The sequence below is a fragment of the Mesoplodon mirus genome (genome assembly GCF_964341445.2).
Source record: "Mesoplodon mirus genome assembly, chromosome: 7".
Lineage (NCBI taxonomy): Eukaryota > Metazoa > Chordata > Mammalia > Artiodactyla > Ziphiidae > Mesoplodon > Mesoplodon mirus.
The window spans coordinates 84,680,183-84,699,044 of record NC_138983.1 but is presented as its reverse complement, the minus strand read 5'-3'; the positions used below and the strand labels follow the sequence as shown (position 1 = coordinate 84,699,044).

General features: G+C 44.3%; 1 protein-coding gene across 1 annotated transcript in view; it reads right to left on the bottom strand.

The window, feature by feature from the left end:
- The window catches only part of LOC309808023 (forkhead-associated domain-containing protein 1-like), a gene marked incomplete at both ends in the record, with an annotated part of 321,911 nt that overhangs the window by 261,216 nt on the left and 41,833 nt on the right, over positions 1-18,862 (bottom strand). Inside the window, 3 exons of the mRNA XM_082628037.1 lie at positions 467-590; positions 12,696-12,932; positions 16,030-16,139. Coding sequence (XP_082484163.1) covers positions 467-590; positions 12,696-12,932; positions 16,030-16,139 — 471 coding nt within the window. The remainder of the gene's footprint in view (positions 1-466; positions 591-12,695; positions 12,933-16,029; positions 16,140-18,862) is intronic.

Genomic DNA, 18,862 nt, shown 5'->3' with positions numbered 1-18,862 from the left:
TCAGCCACAGCTGTGCGTTGGCTGCCCCTCTCCCAACCCAAGCCCTTTATCAGGGAACCACCTCTGATCAAATTAGAAAATGGTTTCCCTTGGGCCCAAGTGCACTCGGCTGAAATGGGTGAGACCATGGGTGCCTTAAAGGAGTGACCCCAGTTTGTCCATGCTCTAGTTTGCACTCAGGCTGCTTTGTGGAACCACCCAAGCCACAAGGCGACCTGTGTTCTCCCTGGTGGGGCCAGTGCTCAGGAGACCTTGTAGCCAAGAGATACCATTCTCTCAAATATTTACCAGGCCCTGCCCTCGGAACTGGGTGGCAAGAAACCTCCACTGAGGGAGAACTCTAATGCACCGACACGGGTGATCCCTGAGGCTGCACCCGTGTCACGGGCACAGGTGCGCTGGTTGACTGGTGATGTCTGCAGGGGGAGGGCAGAAGCTCTGGGGCCTGAATGCACAAGGGCCTCACCTGACGTGATGGCGGCCTCCCTCCTTAAGTTCTCGGCCTCGTGCTTCAGGGAGGTGATTTCTAAGTTTCTCTCAGACAGGGTCTGGCTCAGCACCTGGTTGTAGCCTTGCTGTAGGGCACTGATCTGTGGAAGGAGGCAACACACAGTCAGAGGGGGCCAGCCAGGCCTGCAGGACACGCCGGTACTTCTCCAACGTTGGGCAAAGAGTCGGGTTGATCTTGGATCGGGGTGTTGGGGAAATCAAGGTTTTCCGTTGTCACTAGTGGAAGGGGCAGGAGGGGGCCTGTTCCTTCAGTGACCACCATGTCATCGGTCCTCGAGACACGGACCTTATCTTTGTGGCCACCCAGGGGCTCGGGTGCTGCTGTCTTCCTATGACCTGTGGGTTTTCAGCCATAAATAGACCAGCTGTTGGTTCCAGATCATCCAGCACTGACTGGATGCACAGCAAAGTTCAAGAGCCGGGAGCAGGTTATGAAATGAATTCCCTCTAATGAGAATAGAGGGTAGTTTATACCTCACAGAACACTCCAGAGTTTACAGAGCCCGTTCACACATGCTACACTGATACTCGTCACAGCGTTGCTGAAGGCTGACGTTCCCATTAATGTGCCCATTTTGCAAGGGAGCCAGGTTGAGACTCAGAGAGGCGAGGCCCCCTGCTCGGCATCACGTGGCTGGTCAGACGTGCAGTCTGATTCAAACCCAGTCTTTAGTTGCCTGGTTCCTCCTTCCCAGGTGGCTCTAGGAATGAGCGTGAGAAGTTGGAGGCTGTAAAGCATGGCATGGACTCGGGAGCCGGACTGTGGCCTTCAAGTCCTGCCTCTGCCAGTTAATGGGCTTTGGGAACACAAGGAGGACACCATATTCTGTTTCCTTTTGTTCAGTCTGCACGCGGGGTGATGGTAGTCCCAACCTGATAGGATTGTTAGAAGTATTTTAATAAGTTAACATGTGTACAAGTGCTCAGATCATGCCTGGCACACGGCACAGGGGGATGAGCTGTGACGGTCCTCTCCTCTACCTACCACGGGGTGTTTTTTTTTTTTTTTTTTTTGCGGCACGCAGGCCTCTCACTGTTGTGGCCTCTCCCTTTGTGGAGCACAGGCTCCGGACGCGCAGGCTCAGCTGCCGTGGCTCACGGGCCCAGCCGCTCCATGGCATGTGGGATCTTCCCGGACCGGGGCACGAACCCATGTCCCCTGCATCGGCAGGCGGACTCTCAACCACTGCGCCACCAGGTAAGCCCTCACGGGGTGTTTTAGCTTCAGCTTCCCTCGTGCGTCTCTGGGGAAGATAGTTGGTAATCTTTATGTGTGCATTTGTAAGCCTTGCCAGGCTCACTTAAACGCCAGTGTGGTTGTTATTAAGAGGAAATACAAGGGCTTCCTTGGTGGTGCAGTGGTTGAGAGTCTGCCTGCTGATGGAGGGGACACGTGCTCATGTCCCGGTCTGGGAAGATCCCACATGCCGCGGAGTGGCTGGGCCCGTAGCCATGTCCCCTGAGCCTGCGCGTCCGGAGCCTGTGCTCCGCACTGGGAGAGACCACAACAGTGAGAGGCATGCGTACCACAAAAAAAAAAAAAAAAAAAAGAGGAAATACAGGAATCGTGGGTGGGAGCACCACAGGCCGGCTCTATCTATGGCTGCTGTGAGCACCCTCTAAATCCATGGATCAGAGCCCCCTCAAGGGCCGGTCCCTCTCCAGGGGTCTAGGTCTACACGTGGGGTGCGGAAGGCTCTCCATCAAATGCAACGTTGGTAAGGGCCCGAAAGTAGCTGCCAGGCCTCGGCCTCCACAGAGCAGGTACCCGAGAGGCCGGGAAAGAGAGCTGGGCCCAGAACCCCCTCCCTCTCGGTCTGATGTGGCCAGACTGCTTGTTCTGAGTGGCCAGGACTTTCCCAACTCAAGGTGCACTGTGGGCCTTTGCCCTGTGATTTTTCAGATGTCAGGCCTCAGTACTCCCTCAGGGACCCGTTTACTGGGGCATAAATGCCACGCAATCCGTAGACAGGACAAGAGCTAGCTTGTTTTGCTTTTCTTTTTTTTTTTTTTTGCAGTACGCGGGCCTCTCACTGTTGTGGCCTCTCCCGTTGTGGGGCGCAGGCTCCGGACGCACAGGCTCAGCGACCATGGCCCACGGGCCCAGCCGCTCTGCGGCATGTGGGATCTTCCCGAACTGGGGCACGAACCTGCGTCCCCTGCATCGGCAAGCGGACTCTCAACCGCTGCACCACAAGGGAAGCCCCACTAGCTTATTCTGACAGATCAAAATGGAAGTGACAAGGAGAAGGGTGCAGTTTCTTTTCTTTTTTTAAAAATAAATTTATTTATTTTTGGTTGCGTTGGGTCTTTGTTGCGGTGCACAGGCTTATTGCAGCGCCTTCTCTTGTTGCAGAGCATGGGCTCTAAGTACACGGGCTTCAGTAGTTGTGGCACGACGGACTCAGTAGTTGTGGCGCACGGGCTTAGATGCTCCGCGGCATGTGGGATCTTCCCCGACCAGGGCTCGAGCCCGTGTCCCCTGCACTGGCAGGCGGATTCCTAACCACTGTGCCACCAGGGAAGTCCTGGGTGCAATTTCTTTGTTCTCCTAAGGTAAGGTTGCCAGATTTAGGGGAGGAAAAAAGGATGTTCACTTAAAATAGGATTTCAGATAATGAATAATATTTTAGTGCAAATGTGTCCCATGCAATATTTGGGACACACACTAAAACGAAATTCTAAAATTCAAATTTAACTGGGTGTCCTTACTTTTTCTAGCAACCCCACCCGAAGAGAGTTCCTAAACTTCAGTCATTCATATACCACTTTCACTATTTTTCCCATGTCTCTTGGCTAGCCCCACTATAATTTCTTAGCATTTTTCGTAGAAGCAGCTCCCTTTTTAAACTTAAAAACGTGCATTAAATTAAAAATAACTGTTATAAGAGTAAATAGAGATTCAGTATCTTAAATAAAAATAATCCCTCCAAAAGAAGAAATACAGGAATTTCCCTGTTTACCATCAGACCAGGTTGCGGGCATCACACTAAAAAAAAAAAAAAAAAAGATTGGGGGGAGGTGGTGGGCATGCCCAGGTAATGGAGTTCGGGCGTGCTGATATGGCCACCAGATGGCGGTCACAGCCTTTGGTCTTGGTTTGTGTCCTTGGAAATCTTGTCATTATTACTCTGGTAGAATTAACAGATACGTCAAGGTCTCACAAGTTTTCTGACTCGTTTCATGCACCATCATGGTTCAGAGTCTAGGACATTTGGGGCAGTTACACTTATTTTTTCCCTGGGGCACCTGAGACATTATTGGGGGGGGTCTATGCTAGAAGTTGCGGGGACACAGGTCACTCTGACCCCCACTCTCCCCAAAGCTATACTTTTGCATGTTTGTGCTTTGGAAACTTTGAGTGAAAAAATTCTTTCACATCTTACTTTTCTCTGTTGGGGGGAAATACAACTTTTCCATAAAAGGTCCTTGGAACACTGAAAGTGTTTGTAAGCTCTTCTCAGCTTAATGCTTGTATTTGCATGATACCAGAGATAGAACACACAGAGACAAACTTCCAGAAGGGAAAACATACGTTCCCCTCTAAGACTCCAGTGGTTTTGACAGATTGAAAATATTTCAATCTGAGTGTCAGAGTTTTAGGATTTCGGATTGCTGGAAAACTCCAAAGAGTCTTCAAACCTCTTTGATACTTTTACTATCAAAGTAAATATCCATATTGTTTGTAATGGCATAAATTCCAAGATGTTTAATGTCTGTTAAGCTGTGTAATAAAATGGGCACTGAATCATAAGAAAGTTAAGAGTGCTAGGAGGAGTGATTGTTTCAGGATGATAATTTGGCTTCTAATTAGCACAGGCGTATAAGAGCACATGGAGGTAAGAATTTTCTAGTGATATTGTAGCGGATCGAAGATCTCTGAGAGCAAATCATTATGCACACACCTTCGGGGACCAGGGAAAACACATAAAGTAATCAGAACCATAAATCAACCTGCCATGTGGCTTACACTTCTGGTGGAATGCTCTGCAGGCAGTAGAATACTTAAGAAACTAAAATGTCAGTGGATGAAACTCGATTTGAGTTCAAACCAATGGAGCCTCTGGTTCATATATGCCTTGCTATAAAATATTCTTCTTCAGTTATAAGTGAAGCTCCAGGGGTAGGGGCGGCAACAGCATGATGCATCAGTGTAATTATTTCTAGATAATTTCTTTGTAAAAAAACATTTTTTCCCCCAGATATCGGCAGCCACTTTAAATAAAACTCAAATTGGGACCGGCTGATATTCAAAGCTATGTGGAAATTATATAATATTCTATGTCAAATATATTTCAATTATTTAAAAAAAGGTATGTGGGGAATTCCCTGGCAGTCCAGTGGTTAGGACTCTGTGCTTCCACTGCTGGAGGCCTGGGTTTGATCCCTGGTCAGGGAACTAAGATCCTGCAAGGTGCGTGGTACGGCCAAAAAAAAAAAAAGGTATGTGGGAATAATTCAGCCTCGTCCATGTACCTGAAAAAGACATGTCATTTTCTCAGGAAAGCTCTGAAATGGGAGAATAACTGAAAGGAATATTTCAGCAAAATTGGGTTCAGTTCAAGAAAAAGATGCTCATTAATGTGTCAGCTACATGTCAAGGTAGCTGTTTGCACTAATAATTCCTATAGGACCTGTTACTTTCATTGTTTTTTGAAAACCAGGTTTGAAGGAGAGTCATGAGTTCATTTAAATATTAGAGCATGTATTTGTTGACTTGTTTATTCTGTCTCCCTCACTAGAGCATAACAGGGGGAAGGATCATGTCTGTCTTGTTCTCTGCTGAATTCTCAGAGCCTGGAAGAGGGCATGGCACAGGATAGGCCCCCCAAAATATTTCTTTGGATTAATGGACGGATGGATGAATAAAGAACAAACAAACAGCCACAGTCCTAACAGAGTTCTAGAAGGTTACTGGGCCCAACCTTTGCCTTCATGGAGCTTACAGTTTCCTGCTAGAATCTCCTAGGTTCACCATACACAATCTGTGTCCTTTCTAGAGCACCATTTCTAGGACTGAAACTGTGTACCTAGAATTGGTTACAGAAGGGAAAGACAGTAAACAGAGCACAAGAGAACAAAGGCCCCCAAGCACTGACTACGGTTTTTTTTTTTTTCTCTCTCTCTCTTTTTTTAAATGTTTATTTATTTATTTATACTTTTCTTATTAGTCACCCATTTTATACACATCAGTGTATACATGTAAATCCCAATCTCTCAATTCATCATACCACCATCCCCACCCCCTGCCGCTTTCCCCCCTTGGTGTCCATACGTTTGTTCTCTACATGTGTGTCTCCATTTCTGCTCTGCAAACTGGTTCATCTTTACCATTTTTCTAGGTTCCAAATATATGTGTTAATATATGATATTTGTTCTTCTCTTTCTGACTTACTTCACTCTGTATGGCAGTCTCTAGATGCATCCACGTCTCTACAAATAACCCAATTTTCTTCCTTTTCATGGCTGAGTAATATTCCATTGTACATATGTACCATTTCCTCTTTAACCATTCGTCTGTTGATGGGCATTTAGGTTGCTTCCATGATCTGGCTATTGTAAATAGTACTGCAATGAACATTGGGGTGCATGTGGCTTTTTGAATTATGGTTTTCTCTGGGTATATGCCCAGTAGTGGGATTGCTGGGTCCTATGGTAATTCTATTTTTAGTTTTTTAAGGAACCTCCATACTGTTCTCCATAGTGGCTGTATCAATTTACATTCCCACCAACAGTGCAAGACGGTCCCCTTTTCTCCACACCGTCTCCAGCATTTGTTGTTTGTAGATTTTCTGATGATGCCCATTCTAACTGGTGTGAGGTGATACCTCATTGTAGTTTTGATTTGCATTTCTCTAATAATTAATGATGTTGAGCAGCTTTTCATGTGCTTCTTGGCCAGCAGTATATCTTCTTTGGAGAAATGTCTATTTAGGTTTTCTGCCCATTTTTGGATTGGGTTGTTTGTTTTTTTAATATTGAGCTGCATGAGCTGTTTATATATTTTGGAAATTAATCATTTGTCAGTTGCTTCCTTTGCAAATATTTTCTCCCATTCTGAGGGTTGTCTTTTCATCTTGTTTATGGTTTCCTTTGCTGTGCAAAAGCTTTGAAGTTTCATTAGGTCCCATTTGTTTATTTTGATATTTATTTCCATTACTCTAGGAAGTGGATCAAAAAATATCTTGCTGTGATTTATGTCGAAGAGTGTTCTTCCTATGTTTTCCTCTAAGAATTTTATAGTGTCTGGTCTTACATTTAGGTCTCTAATCCATTTTGAGTTTATTTTTGTGTATGGCGTTAGGGAGTGTTCTAATTTCATTCTTTTACATGTAGCTGTCCAGTTTTCCCAGCACCACTTATTGAAGAGACTGTCTTTTCTCCACTGTATATCCTTGCCTCCTTTGTCATAGATTAGTTGACCATAGGTGCGTGGGTTTATCTCTGGGCTTTCTATCCAGTTCCATTGACCTATATTTCTGTTTTTGTGCCAGTACCATATTGTCTTGATTACTGTGGCTTTGTAGTATAGGCTGAACTTAGGGAGTCTGATTCCTCCATCTCCGTTTTTTCCCCTCAAGACTGATTTGGCTATTCGGGGTCTTTTGTGTCTCCACACAAATTTTAAGCTTTTTTGTTCCAGTTCTGTAAAAAATGCCATTGGTAATTTGATAGGGATTGCATTGAATCTGTAGATTGCTTTGGGTAGTATAGCCATTTTCACAATTTTGATTCTTCCAATCCAAGAACGGGGTATATCTCTCCATCTGTTGCTATCATCTTTAATTTCTTTCATCAGTGTCTTACAGTTTTCTGCATACAGGTCTTTGTCTCCCTAGGTAGGTTTATTCCTAGCTATTGTATTTTTTGGTTGCAGTGGTACATGGGAGTGTTTCCTTAATTTCTCTTTCAGATTTTTCATCATTAGTGTATAGGAATGCAAGAGATTTCTGTGCATTCATTTTGTGTCCTGCAACTTGACCAAGTTCACTGATTAGCTCTAGTAGTTTTCTGGTGCCATCTTTAGGATTCTCTCTGTAGAGTATCCTGTCATCTGCAAACAGTGACAGTTTTACTTCTTCTTTTTCAATTTGGATTCCTTTTATTGCTTTTTCTTCACTGATTGCTGTGGCTAGGACTTCCAAAACTATGTTGAAGAATAGTAGTGAGAGTGGACATCCTTGTCTTGTTCCTGATCTTAGAGGAAATGCTTTCAGATTTTCACCATTGAGAATGATGTTTGCTGTGGCTTTGTCATATATGGCCTTTACTATGTTGAAGTAGGTTCCCTCTATGCCCACTTTCTGGAGAGTTTTTATCATAAATCAGTGTTGAATTTTGTCAAAAGTGTTTTCTGCATCCATTGAGATGATCATATGGTTTTTCTTTTTCAATTTGTTAATATCGTGTATCACATTGATTGATTTGCATATATTGAAGAATCCTTGCCTCTCTGGGATAAATCCCACTTGATCATGGTGTATGATCCTTTTAATGTGTTGTTGGATTCTGTTTGCTAGTATTTTGTTGAAGATTTTTGCATCTATATTCATCAGTCATATTGGTCTGTAATTTTCTTTTTTTGTAGTATCTTTGTCTGGTTTTGGTATCAGGGTGATGGTGGCCTCAGAGAATGAGTTTGGGAGTGTTCCTTCCTCTGCAATTTTTTGGAAGAGTTTGAGAAGGATGGGTGTTAGCTCGTTTCTAAATGTTTGATAGAATTCACCTGTGAAGCCTTCTGGTCCTGGACTTCTGTTTGTTGGAAGATTTTTAATCACAGTTTCAATTCCATTACTTGTGATTGGTCTGTTCATATTTTCTATTTCTTCCTGGTTCAGTCTTGAAAGGTTATAACTTTCTAAGAATTTGTTCATGTCTTCTAGGTTGTCCATTTTATTGGCATAGAGTTGCTTGTAGTTGTCTCTTAGGATGCTTTGTATTTCTGCGGTGTCTGTTGTAACTTCTTTTTCCTTTCTAATTTTATTGATTTGAGTCCTCTCCCTCTTTTTCTTGATGAGTCTGGCTAATGGTTTATCAATTTTGTTTAACTTCTCAAAGAACCAGCTTTTAGTTTTATTGATCTTTGCTATTGTTTTCTTTGTTTCTATTTCATTTATTTCTGCTCTGATCTTTATGATTTCTTTCCTTCTGCTCACTTTGGGTTTTGTTTGTTCTTCTTTCTCTAGTTCCTTTAGGTGTAACGTTAGATTGTTTATTTGAGATTTTTCTTGTTTCTTGAGGTGGGCTTCTATAGCTATAAACTTCCCTCTAAATCTATGGGATGCTTTTGCTGCATCCCATAGGTTTTGGATCGTCGTGTTTTCATTGTCATTTGTCTCAAGGTATTTTCTGATTTCCTCTTTGATTTCTTCAGTGATGTCTTGGTTATTTAGTAACGTACTGTTTAGCCTCCGTGTGTTTGTGTTTTTTACAGGTTCTTCCCTGTAATTCATTTCTAATCTCATAGCGTTGTGGTCAGAAAAGATGCTTGATATGATTTTAATTTTCTTAAATTTCCTGAGGCTTGATTTTTGACCCAAGACGTGATCTATCCTGGAAAATGTTCCATGCGCACTTGAGAAGAAAGTGCAATCCGCTCTTTTTGGACAGAATGTCCTACAAATATCAATTAAATCTATCTGGTCTATTGTGTCATTTAAAGCTTGTGTTTCCTTATTAATTTTCTCTTTGGATGATCTGTCCATTGGTGTAAGTGAGGTGTTCAAGTCCCCCACTATTATTGTGTTACTGTTGATTTCCTCTTTTAGAGCTGTTAGCAGTTGCCTTATGTATTGAGGTGCTGCTATGCTGGGTGCATATATATTTATAATTGTTACATCTTCTTCTTGGATTTATCCCTTGATCATTACGTAGCGTCCTTCCTTGTCTCTTGTAACATTCTTTATTTTAAAGTGTATATTATCTGATATGAGTAATGCTACTCCAGCTTTCTTTGATTTCCATTTGCATGGAATATCTTTTTCCATCCCCTCACTTTCAGTCTGTATGTGTCCCTAGGTCTGAAGTGGGTCTTCTGTAGAAAGCATATATATGGGTCTTGTTTTTGTATCCATTCAGCAACCCTGTGTCTTTTGGTTGGAGCATTTAATCCATTCGCGTTTAAGGTAATTATCGATATGTATGTTCCTATGACCATTTTCTTAATTGTTTTGGGTTTGTTTTTGTAGGTCCTTTTCTTCTCTTGTGTTTCCCACTTACAGAAGTTCCTTTAACATTTGTTGTAGAGCTGGTTTGGTGGTGCTCAATTCTCTTAGCTTTTGCTTGTCTGTCAAGCTTTTGATTTCTCCATCGAATCTGAATGAGATCCTTGCTGGGTAGAGTAATCTTGGTTGTAGGTTCTTCCCTTTCATCACTTTAAGTATATCATGCCACTCCCTTCTGGCTTGTAGACTTTCTGCTGAGAAATCAGCTGGTAACCTTCTGGGAGTTCCCTTGTATGTTATTTGTCATTTTTCCCTTGCTGCTGTCAATAATTTTTCTTTAATTTTTGCCAAGTTGATTACTATGTGTCTCGGTGTGTTTCTCCTTGGGTTTCTCCTGTATGGGACTCTCTGTGCTTCCTGGACTTGGGTGGCTATTTCCTTTCCGATGTTAGGGAAGTTTTTGACTATAATCTCTTCAATATCTTCTCGGGTCCTTTCTCTCTCTCTTCTCCTTCTGGGACCCGTATAATGTGAACGTTGTTGTGTTTAATGTTGTCCCCGAGGTCTCTTAAGCTGTCTTCATTTCTTTTCATTCTTTTATCTTTATTCTGTTCCGCAGCAGTGAATTCCACCATTCTGTATTCCAGGTCACTTATCCATTCTTTTGCCCCAGTTATTCTATTGATTCCTTCTAGTGTATTTTTTTTTCAGTTATTGTATTGTTCATCTCTGTTTGTTTGTTCTTGAATTCTTCTAGATCTTTGTTAAACGTTTCTTGCATCTTCTGGATCTTTGCCTCCATTCTTTTTCTGAGGTCCAGGATCATCTTCACTATCATTATTCTGAATTCTTTTTCTGGAAGATTGCCTCTCTCCATTTCATTTAGTTGTTTTTCTGGGGTTTTATCTTGTTCCTTCATCTGTTACATAGCCCCCTGCCTTTTCATCTTCGCTGTCTTTCTGTGGATACGGTTTTTGTTCCACAGGCTGCAGGATTGTAGTTCTTCTTGCTGCTGCTGTCTGCCCTCTGGTGGATGAGGCTATCTAAGAGGCTTGTGGAAGTTTCCTGATGGGAGGGACTGGTGCTGGGTAGAGCTGGCTCTTGCAATGGTGGGCAGAGCTCAGTAAGACTTTAATCTGCTTGTCTGCTGATGGGTGGGTTGGTTTCCCTCCCTGTTAGTTGTTTGGCCTGAGGTGACCCAACACTGGAGCCTACCCGGGCTCTTTGGTGGGGTTAATGGCATACTCTGGGAGGGCTCATGCCAAGGAATACTTCCCAGAACTTCTGCTGCCAGTGTCCTTGTCCCTTGGTGAGCCACAGCTGCCCCCCGCCTCTGCAGGAGACCCTCCAACACTAGCAGGTAGGTCTGGTTCAGTCTCCTATGGGGGTCACTGCTCCTTCCCCTGCGTCCCAATGCACACACTACTTTGTGTGTGCCCTCCAAGAGTGGAATCTCTCTTTCCCCCAGTCCTGCCAAAGTCCTGCAATCAAATCCCACTAGCCTTCAAAGTCTGAGTCTCTAGGAATTCCTCCTCCCATTGCCAGACCCCCAGGTTGGGAAGCCCGATGTTGAGCTCAGAACCTTCACTCCAGTGGGTGGACTTCTGTGGTATAAGTGTTCTCCAGTTTGTGAGTCACCCACCCAGCAGTTATGGGATTTGATTTTATGGGGATTGCGCCCCTCCTACTGTCTCTTTGCGCCTTCTCCTTTGTCTTTGCATGTGGGGTATCTTTTTGGTGAGCTCCAGTGTCTTCCTGTCGATGATTGTTCAGCAGTTAGTTGTGATTCCAGTGTTCTCGAAAGAGGGAGTGAGAACATGTCCTTCTACTCCGCCATGTTGAACCAAATCTGACTACGGTTTTAAGCAGAATTATGCACTGAGGCCAAAATTCATCAATGACCAATTGCTTTTTTATCAACTTTGTTGAGATATAATTTATGAACAAGATCAGTGGCCAATTTTAAAGTAGTTCTTTAAAACTTAAAATTTTTTTTTTTTTTTTTTTTTGGATTTAGTTTCAGGAGGAAGGAAGTTGACTGGTAAATCCAAACATTCTGGGTGGAGAATTTTTGGTGAAATTCCCTATAAATGAACCAGCAGCTGCCTTCAGGGTTTGATAAAGGCCTCAGTGTTTGGAACACTGTGGGGTTCCTTCTCCCCATCTCCAGCTCTTTCTGGCTGGGTCCGGGTGGGTGTGAGAAGTGGTCACTGAAGCGACAGGAGTTGGGTGGAAATGCAAAGTGGGTGTGAAAGCATGAGGTGTACAAGGTGGCAGAGCTGAGCCCAAATCACATCACTGCCTCTCACTTGCTGTGCAAGCTGTAACAAGCTCCTGGGCATCTCTGAGCGTGCCTCAGTCTCCTCATCTGTAGAATGGCATCTGCCAGAAGACTGAGGTTTAAATAGCTAATGAGGGGACTTCCCTCATGGTGCAGTGGTTAAGAATCTGCCTGCCAATGCAGGGGACACGAGTTCGAGCCCTGGTCCAGGAAGATCCCACATGCTGTGGAGAAACTATGCCCGTGGGCCACAACTACTGAGCCTGCACTCTAGAGTCCACGAGCCACAGCTACTGAAGCCCTCATGCTGCAACTACTGAAGCCCACGTGCCTAGAGCCCATGCTCTGCAGCAAGAGAAGCCACTGAAATGAGAAGCCCACGCACCGCAGTGAAGAGTAGCCCCTACTCACTGCAACTAGAGAAAGCCCGTGCACAGCAACGAAGACCCAATGCAGCCATAAATAAATACATTAAATAAGTAAATAAATAAATAAATAAGCTAATGCACCCAAAGCACCTGCACCGGGGCCTGAACATGGTAGGCACTTAATCAAATCTAATATTGTTCTTACAAGGCTAGAAACTTGCCAACCCTCCACTCCCTGGATCTGCACTCTTCACCATGCTGTGCTCACTGCCCATTTCTAACTACCCGGGTGGCTCCCCCCAGGCTCTACCTGAGAGCTGTCACCCTGTGTTGTGACCCCAAGGCCCCGACCCACTTGTCTCTGAGCCCTACCTGGTTTTTCAAGCTCTGGATCTCTCTCTGTTGGGCATCGTCCTCTTCATGCAGAACCTGAAACTTGGGCGGGATCACCCTCTCCTTCTGCCTGGAGGTGGCTGTTTCCAACAGCTTCTGCCTCAGGTTGGCCACTTGGTTCTGCAGGCTTGCTATCACGGTGTCTTTGTATTTAGATTCAAGTTCAAAATCGGAGAGACGGCTGACTTCTTTTCCCAGCAGCAGAATTATTTCATCCTGGGTGGAGGACAGATGGGAAATTTACTAGGTGTGGGTCTGGATGTAAGGCTGAGCCCATTTAAAGAAAGACAGGAAAAATATGGTATCATTCTTTGGGAAGGTGAGGGCAGGCAGGGAGGGAAAAAGCAGACTTTCAAGGCTATCTCTGTCACTTCGAAAATCTCATAGAGACAAGAATTGGGTTAAAATGATGTACTTGTATATAGACTCCTGTAATGGATGTCTGTACCTCACAGGTACGGAAACTTTCCTTTCCCCGAGAATTAGACTTTCATATTAAGAACAACCATCCCACTTGGGAACATTTGTTGCTAGGAAGTTTACTTAGAATGATTTCATTTATAATATACAGCCTAGCACACTGGGGACCTAGGAAAGGTACTTAGGAAAACAACATTCTGTATGACCACTTTCTGCCTATAATGAGGGTTATTTGTTTTAACTTAAAACATTCTTAACTGTTTGTTTTCCCTTTCCTCTCTTCTAATATTTCCTGCCTCTTTTGGCTATTCATGTATGAATTTTTTCCAGGTAACTCAATCTGGAAAGTAAATGAGACAGGAATAGTGATTTATTTGCATGGGCTCATGTAAACTTTCGGCTGGAAAAACAAAATTGCTGGTAGACTGTACCCACAGGTATAATTAACCCTGTCCTCCATCTCTCCAGTGAAAAAGCTCTGCAGCCAAAGAATTGGTTAGGTTTTCCAAAAAAGGAAAAAAAAATTCCCCCAAACTTCTCACCAGACGTTATCAATAAAATGTCAGAAAAACTGAAGAAGAAGAAGAAGAAGAAAAAATTCCCCAGAGGCCTTTTCCAAAGCAGTCACGGGAGGAGGTAAACGGGCAATTTCTGGGCCAGCTCATTCCCAGGAGAGCCGGCCAGTCAGCCTCACAACCTGCTAGCTCCGTGACCTGGGGCAGGACAGGGTCTCGCTCATGAGAAAGCCTGTCTGACATTGCCAGCTGCTGCCAGGGGCCTTCCTTTGGGTCCTTGTGAAAGTTGGTGGCAAAACTTCAAGAGAGAGCATCAGACATATTCCCTACTCCTGGGCAGTTTCCCCTGTTTCACCCTGTTATGATCAGCCAGGTGCTTATTCATTTTTCATGCAACAAACATTCATCGGGCAGCAACTAAGTGCCAGGCCCCGTGCCAGTGCTGGAATATAAGAAGTTTGCAGAGGGCAGTGGACAGCTGTGGGTTCTGCTTTCCTGGTGAGGGTCCCCTTGCCCTTCTGGAGGGAGCGTTCCTCCTTCCATGGGGTCTGGGTAGGATTGTCAGTCATGTGCCCTGCTCCTTCTTGTCCCGCCTCCCCATGTGCATGTGGCCCAAGCTGGTCAATCAGAGATTTCACACATCGATTACAGAGGGAGAGGATCTTGCCTTCTTTTGGATCATAAACTTTAAATATGTAGGCTTGTTTGCCTGAGTTTGTCTTTTCTGACACACAAAGCCAGCCTTATGTAGAAAGCCAGACTCTGAGGGAAACAGAGGGGAGAGGTTGGTAGTGGGGAGGTGTTCTGATGACATTATTCAAGCTCCTGGATCTAGCCATACCTGAAGCTAGTGGCCCTTTAAATTTTCCAATAAGTTGAGCTAATCGATGCTCCCCCTCAAGCTAATTTGTTTATTGTCACTTGAAGGAGTCCTGGCAAGTCAGGGTATAAACGACTTATAAAGAGAAAGAATTCTTTCTATTATAAATAGAAAAAATGATAAATGGCTTATAAACATTTTCTATAAATAGAAAAAATTATAGTGGTTGCACTATATTTCCGAGTTAAAATTGAGGCAGGTTGAAAAATGGCAACAAATACTTTGCAGTTTTGCCATCCAGTCTATTTCCCCACCCTCTAGTCTGGGCTGGCCCCGTGACTTGCTTTAACCAATGGAATGGAGTGGAAGTGATGCTGCATGATCTCCAGGCAAGTTCTTACAGGCTGTGCAGCTTCTGCTCTGGCCCCCTGGGAACCCCGAGACCACCGTGCTGTGATGAAAAACCACATGCACAAAGGGGCGCACCCGTCCAGGCGTCCTGGCTGAGGCCCTAGATGTGGGAAGGAGGCCAATGGAGACCGACCACCAAACTGGCCAAGCCAGCGGCTGACTGAGGCCGCATGAGTGAGGCCAGGGGACGCGAGCAAAGGAACCTTCCAGGTCAACCCATAGATTCTGGGGAATAATGAATTGCTGTTGGAAGCCGCTAAGTTTTGGGATGGCTTGTTACACAGCGATAAATACAGAATCTGAGTGTGGCTTCTCGCCTTTCTGCAACATTTTTCAGAGTCTGGTCCCAGGATGCCTGGTTGGAACCCCTGCCTCCTGAAGGTTTGGATTTCCGTGTCTGACAAGAACCCCAGGTAGGTCTGCTCCTCACAAACTCTGAGAATTGCTGCAGGAGCAGGCCCTGGCCCTGAAGGAAAGCGAGATATTATAGACTGCTTCTTTTAGAGTAACTTTCGAGTCGTGTCTGAGTGGGGAGAAATTGACCTGGGCCCTTCCCAGGATGGCTTGAATCCACCTGTTCTGCTCGCATACCTGCTTTAAACCTCTCTGGTTCTTTAACGAGTCTCTTGGCCCAGGCCTCCCTGACTTCAGGGCTCAATTCCTCCTGCTAGGAACGTGTTTTTGCGTCACTGTCCCATCACTGAAGGTTGACCAAGTGATTACTGTGTGGGAGTTAGAAGTACCCGCTGAGAAGCTAACCAGACCTCGCTTTGAATCCTAACACTGCTCCTTGCATTGAGCAGCCGTGAACACATCACTGAACCTCTCTGAGCTTCAGTTTCCTCATCTGCAAAGTGAGGCTGATAAAATCTATTTTGAAGATGGTGAAGATTAACGAGCTAATAAATGTCAAGTGCACAGGACATGGCCCAGCACACAGTAGGTGCTCAGTACCTTGTAGTTGTAGATGTTATTTGGGATAAAATGAGCAGTGGCCAAACCTGGCTGAATGTCTTGGGAGGAAGAGGTGGTTTCTTGGAAGTAGGAAAAAGGGACGGTCCTTGAGACACAGAGAACAAGAGGCAGTGGCAATCTCTCCATGGTCCCTCTTGCTGCTGTAGCTCTGTGCTTCCCCGAGACCCCTCACCTTATCATACTGGGCCAGGTCCTGGTCCACAAAAATTTCTCTGTAGGGCTCTGCCCCAGGAATTTCCTCGGCCACTGATTGTTCCGACAGTTCCGCCGCGTTGGTCCACACTAACACACAAGATCAACAGAGAATGCAGAGGAGACTGTGAGTTTCCCCAAAGTCTTAAAAAATATTTTCAGATTAACGTTCACATTCATGAGACTTATGCACTGAAAGCATTACAGGAGGACAGGAAAGGGTAAGAGCTGCCTCATTTCTCTTCCCCAGCATTAACTGCACTGATGCACTGTGGTGTGTCTCTTTCCAGACATTTTTCTATGCCGCATAAGAGGTGATGACCTTGGGCAAGTCATTTGCTCTTTCTAAGCCTTCGTTTCCACATCCATAATTTAGGATCACTGATAGTCTCTGCTATAAAGGGCTATCTGGAGATTAAATAGAATAATGATATAGAGCAGGGGTTGGCAAACTATGGCCCTGCGGCCAAATCTGGCCTTCTGCCTATTTTTGTAAATAAAGTTTTATTGCAACACAGCCACAGTGATTGATTTACATATTATTTATGGCTGCTTCCCAGCTACAAAGGCAGAGCTGACTAGTTGCAGCACAGACCATGTGACCCACAAATCCTAAAGTATTTACTATCTGGCTCTTTACAGGAAAAGTTTGCTGACCCCTCATGTAGATCATTTAGCACTAAACATTAGCTATATATTTTTTATTGCAGTCATATCTTTTCAAAAAACAAAAATGCATTTACATGTCAGAGATTCTTATCCAGCTTACTTTTCAGCTAACAATATGAAAAACATCTTCCCATGTCAGTATTTGAAGCTGTACTGGGTCCTTTTCAAGGGTAGCATTGTGGTCCATTGTCCAAGTGTGCCAAACGTGTTTAACTAGGATCCACTTGATAGACATTTAAGCTTTCCTAATTTTTTTCTTATTTACCCCAATATTACAAGGCCTGTTTATATGACTTTCGGGGAATATGGCATTGTGTTTGGGGGCCCCACTCTGTATCACATCAGACATCTCGCAATTCACTCACATCAACACTGAATGGTGTAGAAACCATTTTCTTGGTGTAGAAACGTTTGTAAAGATTTCTATAATTCTACTTGTGAAACCACTTGGGCCCAAGCAGCGTATTTTAAATTTCCAAGTGACTATGGTTTCTGGACAGTCACTGCACATTCTTATCTTCCTGTGAAGTGAGAAACTGAACAAATTGTTTTCAGTGGTGATGAAACTTTAATGAGTATTAACATTAATGATGAATGAAGCACGCACTATCATGTTTGTGGACATTCATCATTTATTCATTTTGCTTCTGCCTTTTTTATTTATGCATTTTAGAATCAAAGATTCCTGCCCCCCAGCCAGGTCTCAAACCTCTTTGTGGACCCCAGAACCTCTAGTGGACATAGCTGATGGCCTGTGGTGCCCGGAGAATGCACAGCCTTGCGTGTTGAATGAGCAGCCCTGGCCACAGTGTTTCCTGGGGCACGAGGAACACAAGGGCCTGGAACTTCAGCAGCTGCCCATTTTCTCTCCCTCCACCTCCCCAGCTAGGTCCATGATTAGAAAACTTTTATTTGAAGCTCACTGCCCCCATCTGACTCTCTTGGATCCTGAGCAGCTAAGTCCTAACTGACTAGAGCAGCAGTGCCTGATAGAGAAATAAAGGGAGCTACAGAATGCAATTTTCAATTTTCTAGTAGTCGCATTAAAAAGGTAAAAAGGAGAGATGAATTTTTTAATGATCAATTTGATTTAACCCAATACATTAAAAAAACATCATTTCAACACGTAATCGACAAAAAATATGGAGATATTTTATATTCTTTTTCTTCGAGGCATGAAGCCTTTGAAATCTGGGGTTTATTTTACACTGATTGTGTATGTCAATTTGGAAACTGAATTTTCAGGAGGAAGACTTGATCTGTTTTCAGATTCCTCAAGAAATCGGCTCTCACTGGAGGAAGGTACTGCCTGGCCTGTGTCCCCAGGGAGGGCCACGGGGTCTGACCCTAAATGGGCCCCTGTCCAGTCTCAGCTTAGAGTTCTGGCATCTGATGCCATCTCTAGGGGTGACTCCGGCTGCCTCTGCAACCCTGTCGTGGCTGTCTTGAGGGACCCTTCCCCGCAAGATGATGGCCGGAGTGGGGACTTCATAAAACTTACAGAACAGGCTGATCGATGGGGTCCCTTTATTAGGGAAGGTGTGTTTACCGAAAGTCTTTGTGGGGCTAGAATTTGCTCTGAGACTCGCTTTCCTTACACCCAGGCAGGGAGGTGCTGGAGCAGTTACCCCTCACCTGCCCCAAACTTCTTTACCGGCTACTGTTATTTATCAGAAAGAACCTAAGGGCCATGTATGACCAAACTGGCTTAACTCTAGCTGCCGGATCCTTCGGAGGTCCCAGTGGGGAGAAGCCCCAGGGAGGGTCGGGAGGGCTGGGGCGGTGGGAAGGCGGATATGGGGACGCAGGCACTTTAAGAATTTTCGGGCATGAGCTGTTGGCCAAAGGGCAGGGAAGTTACTTTAATATTTTAACAACCCCCAGCTGTCCTGGTGCGCTCCAATAATCACCAGTCTGCAGCAGGGGCAGTATGTGTGCACCTTAACTGTGTCTTTCAGACATTGTAAGTTGTAAATAAAAGTTAAATAACAATCATGGATAGGTAATAACTTAATTTTTAAATTTTAATATTTAAAATTTAAATATTAAAATTATTAAAATATTAAAATTTAAATATTAAAATATTAAATATTTTAATATTTACTGAATGTTCGCTATGCACCTGGCGCTGTGCTCAGCACTTA